At 36.1% G+C, this 6,857-nt stretch overlaps 1 protein-coding gene across 1 annotated transcript; it reads left to right on the top strand.

The window, feature by feature from the left end:
- Window positions 1-6,056: 6,056 nt before the first annotated feature.
- LOC137633120 (proline-rich protein HaeIII subfamily 1-like) lies at window positions 6,057-6,467 on the top strand. The gene has a single exon (XM_068365281.1). The coding sequence runs from the start codon at window positions 6,057-6,059 to the stop codon at window positions 6,465-6,467; it is 411 nt and encodes a 136-aa protein (XP_068221382.1).
- Window positions 6,468-6,857: the final 390 nt, after the last annotated feature.

The following is a 6,857-nucleotide window of genomic DNA, read 5'->3' as shown; positions in this document are numbered from 1 at the left end:
GAAGAAAAGAAATTAGCTAGTTTTTTTTTTTTTTTTTTATTTAAATGCGAATTATTCTTTACTAGTTCTCTAAATTATTTAGTTTATACAAGCTAAGAAATCTATCTTTACCCTGAGAACATCTGATTTCCCTGCACTGGAAAATCCATACTTGGGAACTCAACGGAAAGATCAGCAAAACCGGGGTTTAATATCTAGACCGCGCCTACCTTTCTCTTTTTCATAACAGGGGAAAGGAGTGGTAATCTTGGCCTCTATTCTAAAATTGAATAAGGCTGATTATCAACGTCTACATAAGCCTTAATGGTGCCCTTTCATGCAGATAGACCTTAAGCACATATGAAAATGAGTATTACATGAAGTAGGAAGTTCTAATCATTTTTTTCAGAGAGGAATAGGAAATTGGAGGGATGTGCCCATATCATAGGTAATTAGCTTCTGTTTATTTACGAACGTGGAACAGGAACTCGTATTCAAGATGTCTTGCTATATACACATTTTAGAGTTTTTAAGTTTATTTTGTTTCCATCAGAATGAAATTATCTTTATTTTTATTCGTGAATGATAGTTTAAATTTATAATCTTTATTATTATTATTATTATTATTATTATTATTATTAGCGAAGCTACAACCTTAGTTGGAAAAGCAAGATACTATAAGCCCAAGAGCTCCAAAAAGGAAAAATTAGCATTTTCTCAATCTGAAGATGACAGTTCGAATATGTAATCTTTATATTTTACATTAAATATTATTTGTGTTATTGATTCTGTTTTAAGTTTTGGGTGTGAATCTTTTGCAAAAGTTATGTGTATATTAGTGGTAAATTATTTATAGATTTCATTTTGGGTGCTGTCATTGCGTTCTTGTTATTCATAAAGAAAGTTAACAGAAGTGAAATAATCACATATGATATTGATTCCCGTGTGCCAGAATAAATAAAATATCTAATACAATCACTGTATTTTGTTTGTAATTCTTACCCAAATTCTAAGAGAAAAATGAGGTGAATACTACCAATAAAACATCTCTTCTACTGTTTTGAATATCACGATTTTTTGCTAAAAACGAAAGTAAATTTAGAAAATATTGCTAGACTACTATATTGACTGTAAAACATCGAATATAATCACTATTTCTATTTGTAATTTTGATCTTAATTCTACTCAAAACCGAAATGAATAAATAAAACATCTTTTCTGCCACTGTTTTGAATATGACGATTCTTCGCCAATCATACACGAAAATTAAAATTGCCTTTAAAGGTTTAAATGCCGTTCATGAATGGCAGAGGTAAGGGATATTAATAATACCCTAGAGACTGATCATATATCCATATGATTCGCACCCAAGCCCCCTCTCAACCCAAGCTAGGACCAGGGATGGCCAGGCAATGACTGATGATGATCCAGCAGGTACCCCTACAGACTGCCCTAAAACCCCGCATCCTTAGCTTTCAAGGATGATTAGGTTGCAGCGACCAAAGAAACCATCGAGCTCGAGCGTGACTCGAACTTCAAACCGGCAGATCAGCAGGTAGAGAGGTTTCCAATAGGCCGAGTGAGGTTGCAGCAACCAAAGAAACTAACGAGTTTGAGCGGGACTCGAACCCTACTACGGCAGATCAGCAGGCAGGGAGGCTTCCAATAGACCTCATTAGGTTGCAACGACCAAAGAAACTAACGCGTTTGAGCAGGACTCGAACCCCAAACAGGGAGGCTTCCAATAGGCCTCGTACACATCATTCTGACTAAAAGCATAAGCCTTCATCTCCGAATGCGAAGCTATTCATATTAGAGATGCTGTGAACGGAGCAAACGAGCCATGCAAACCAGATGTGCAAATCGTCCGCCCATTACGTACCATCTCCAGAGGTTCTCTCGGATGGGACGCTCCAGGCGCGTTCCAGATTGTTCGGCTAATGGTTTATCCCTCTTTCAAAGGTAATTCAAGTAAATCTCAATTAAATTCGCTTACGGGCTGCCAACGCTAGAGCCTGTGTCTTGCATAAGGCAAGGCAATCTTATCAGTAAGTAAGGCTAATGGTCACGATCTGGCTTTCAAGATTGGACTACCTAGGGTGGGATGCTGTACTCTACTCTATGTCTGTCTGTTAGTATCGTTCTCTTCCCACACACACAAACATATATATATATATATATATATATACTATGTATGTTTATACATACACACATATGTGTGTATATATGTGTAGGTATAGTATACATAATATAAATATATATCTATGTGTATGCATATCTATACATATATACAAATGCATATACATATACTGTATATATAATTGTATATGCATATACATATACTGTATATATAATTGAGTGTTCATCTAAATTATATCTACGTGTATTTACCCATTACATGTTTTTATATATATATATATATATATATATATATATATATATATATATATATATATATATATATATATACATATATATATATATATATATATATATACATTTATATATACAGTATATATATAAATATATATATATATATATATATATATATATATATATATATATATATATATATATATATATACAGAATATATATATATATATATATATATATATATATATACAATATATATACATTCCTTTAATCACTTTCATACTATCATCGAGACAACGCATTTGAATATTCCCAGCTCTTCAACATATATTGGATTTGATATTCGAATTATTCAGGCCAAGGGAATTTAGAGATATATTTCTTCACATTTCCGAATCATCAACATTCCATATTCAATGCTATGATGTTATATTATATTTAAACATCAGGATTCATTATTTGATTTAATTTTAATACCTTTTGTAACATTATGATCTATGTTTTCTTTTTTAAACTGTATCTACCCTATCACTATTATTAATTTTCTTTTGATTTTAATAATTTTTGTAAAAATATGATTTTTTTTTCTAAATTGTACCTACCCTATCACTATTATTTTTTTTTATTTTGATAACTTTTGTAACATTATGATCTATGTTTTCTTTTTTAAAACTTTACCTACCCTATTGTTATTATTAATTTTCTTTTGATTTTAATAACTTTTGTAAAAATATCATTTTTTTTAAATTGTACCTACCCTATCACTATTAATTTTTTTATTTTGATAACTTTTGTAACATTATGATCAATGTTTTCTTTTTTAAACTGCACCTACCTTATCACTATAAATTTTCTTTTAATTATATTAATTTTTGTAAAAATATAAATCATGTGTTTTTCTTTTTAAATTGAACCTACCCTATCAATATTAATTTTCTTTTGATTTTGATAACTTGTAAAAATATGATTTATGTGTTTTACTTTTTAATTCGAGTTTCTTTTTGATTACCTACGAAAATTTATTTTCTTTTATTTTCGTCTTCAACTGTAACGTTAAATAATTATGAAAATCATCTCCCCCACTGAGGGGTAGTGCAGTCTGTGAACATCGAGTGGGTTAAGTGTAGACAATATTTGAATTTACTTTTTATTTTCTAATTATTCTTCCGTTTCTTCGGAGAGCACCAGCCGGGTACCCCCCCCCCCCTTGGTATTTGGCTGTTGAATGGTCCCCAAGAACCCAGCGCCGGGCATTAGACATAAAATATCAATTTCAACTTCACATTCATCTGGTAGCCTATTAGAATCGTCCCTGCTTGACAATCTGATGAACGGGAGTTCGAGAAGTTAATAAGCTCGATAGTTTCTAGTAGTTCTGGAACCTCACCATCCCTTTTGGGAGAGACTATAGGTCTACCTGCTGAGCTATCACTAGCCATTGACTGGCCCTCCCTGGTCATAGCATTGATGGAGAGGGAACTGGGGCGCTGATCATATGTATAAACATACGGTCTCTACATTTTCTGTCCTTTTCTTTTACCATTCATAAGTGAGCTTTAAACTCTTAAGTAAACAGATATGATTGAAAGTGTTACTTTTCATGAAAGTCTTTCTTATAAACATTCTTATATAACTCACAAAATCGAAGGATTCTAAACTCGATTTAAAGGTTTAGAGGCCGCTCATGAATGGCAGAGGCAAGGGACAGTGACATTGCCCTATCAAGCAGGACAATGTCCTAGAGACTTATCATATATACATATGATCAGCACCCAAGCCCCCTTTCCATCCAAGCTACGACTAAGGAGGGCGAGGCAATGGCTGCTGATGACTCAGCAGATGGACATATAAGCTCCCACAAATCGCCCAACCTTAGCTCACAAGGATACTAAGGTTGCAGCGACTAAAGAAACTAACGAGTTTGAGCGGGATTTGAACCCCAGTCTGGCGTTCACCAGTCAGGGACGTTACCACATCGGCCAGACTTTAATTGGTTGATTGATTGATTTTAAGTTTTCTGGCATCCTGACATCCAAAGTCGATATCATTTATTATATATGAAAAATAAATGAATATTAAATTAAAACCATAAAATCGAAGATGTCACTATACAATCTAAATAGCTCTCAGAAAACCTGCTTCTAAAATAAATCTAAAAATGCCGCTAGCATAGTACGACACATTATGTCCAAGAATCTTGGCAAGGATGAACCTGCCATCCTCACTTCGAGCTTCAAACTCGAAAAGACTTTTGAAAAGTCGTGAAGAAACAACCCATTTGACTCTTCGTAATGACTGGCTACGAATCTGTCACATTTGCATAAGAAAGGCAATAAAAAACCAAGACTTTTTTGATTGTGTACGATGTCGAGTTTCGTTTTCTTTTCATAAAATTCAATGGGACTTTTTTTGGTATTTAAATGAATGTTGATTTTAGTTGCTTATGATTTAGTGAATACTTAGATAACATGTGAGATGTGTGAAGCCTTCTTATTATATGTCATTTATAATTATAATTATAAATTATGAATTATTCTATAGAGGAAGTGTACGATATTTCATCTAGTGAAACTACATAACATTTCTGGACGGTAGATTGCAACATTTCAAAACAGAATCTCAATCATTTTATTGTTAGCAGAAAATAGTTAATCTAGTTGAAGGGAATTCCTTGTTTGATAAATACAACTTGATATATTAAGACTAATGATATTTTTGACAAAATGAGTCTTTATCAAGTGATGATAACGTTGGTAGATTAAATTGTATTCATTACCAAATTGATTTAGGAGCAATCAAAGTGAGTGATTTACAGTCTGCAAGTCCATTCGGTTTTATTATTGAAAAAAATATAATCATAAATGAAACCATTGCTGCAACAACATAGTATAGCTGAAATCAACGTATTCTATTGTTTTTAGAAACAAATACCTAGCTATAACTAGCCTCCTGGCTAGTACAGTGGTAATGCCTTCGCCTAGCATTTGCATGGAAGCAGATCGACCCCAGCCCCGGACAGTAAGTTTAAGTTGTTTACTGGGGAGGCCACTGCTGTGATCGGCTACCACAGCGGGAGGTTGGGATTGCCCGGCTGACGTTCTGATGAGTATCTATTCTGATAAAACTGGAACTGAAACCAGACACATTTAACCTTTATTTAATCCCTACTGCATAAAACACTATTGTAACATAGCTATTCCATTTAAGCACATATTGAGAAAATAACTAGATATACTGCAGGGTGAACTATATGTTCATAGCAGTATGCAGATATACCTACCAAGATTACTATACATATTATATTTCCATGATTGATAGCCTAAAATCAACACTTGCATTCATTACACAACCTCTACAACGTTTACCACGCTTCCAGAACGCTAAACCATTGCCAGATCTTTTGTCAGAAAGCCTCTATAACGTTTACGACGGATCCAGAAGGCATGAATCATTGCCAGAGTTTTGATCAATGCTGTAGAAAACACTGCAGGAAAGCTATTCCATTTCAGAAGAAAGTAATACCATCTAAAACTAACCAGACACAAGATGGACCATATGTTGATAGCAGTAGGCAGAACTTCCATCCACCAAGATTACATATCACAGTTTTAAGTTTGATAGCACATCATATCTTTTGGCCGTTGGTGAGTAGGTAGTCATCGTAGAGAACCCTCTGATCAAACAAAGCTGGTCAGAACCCGCAATGGGACCCACTGACATGCGGGCTCACCGCCCTGGACCCATCGACCCTCGGGCCAACCAGCACCTGGGCCCACCGAACCCCATGCCCACCGATCCCCGGTCCCACCGACCCCCAGGCCCACCGACCCTCAGGCCAACCAACTCCCAGGCCCACCGACCCCAGGGCGTAATGACCCCCAGATCTACCAATCCCCGGTCCCACCGACCCCCAGGCCTACAAACCCCCAGGTCCACCGACCCCCGGGCCCACCGACCCCCGGGCCCACCAACCCCTGAACCCACTGACCCCCGGACCAACCGACCCACTGACCAACCGCCGCCAGGACCCACCGACCCCGGGCCCACCAATCCCCAGACCCAACGCCCCCAGGTCCCACCGACTCTTGGCTCCATCGACCCCCGGACCCAATGACCCACGGGCTGATCGCCCCCGGACCCACTGACCCTGGGCCCACCGACCCCCATCCCCTACCGTTCCATCTACATAATGAAAGAGGAATCCTTTAATCCTTTGTATTGTGTCTCTCTAATCTACATATTGAACAAACAATAAAACTTTCACGAGATATTAACCTAACCCCGAGATGCGCGCCATGTTAGCTATTATTTTGTTTCAAGCGTCATCAGTAGCTCTTTCTTATTTGTTAACTGTCACGCAGTCTTTAATGTCCTCCTTACTGGACTATTGTTGCTTTTGTTATAAGTTTAATTAAAGAAATGTTAGCCGTGTTGTGAGCAGATTTGTTTTCTCATCCTTTGAATTAATCGTTATTGTTATTATCATTATCATAGTTTCATTTTA

The sequence above is a fragment of the Palaemon carinicauda genome, chromosome 42 (genome assembly GCF_036898095.1).
Source record: "Palaemon carinicauda isolate YSFRI2023 chromosome 42, ASM3689809v2, whole genome shotgun sequence".
Classification (NCBI taxonomy): domain Eukaryota; kingdom Metazoa; phylum Arthropoda; class Malacostraca; order Decapoda; family Palaemonidae; genus Palaemon; species Palaemon carinicauda.
The sequence above is the reverse complement of the archived record's forward strand: the minus strand, read 5'-3'. Positions and strand labels throughout refer to the sequence as shown.

What these genes read in the sequence shown, in the direction of transcription:
- LOC137633120 (XM_068365281.1), top strand. Translation starts at nt 6,057, where the DNA reads ATGGGACCCACTGACATGCGGGCTCACCGCCCTGGACCCATCGACCCT.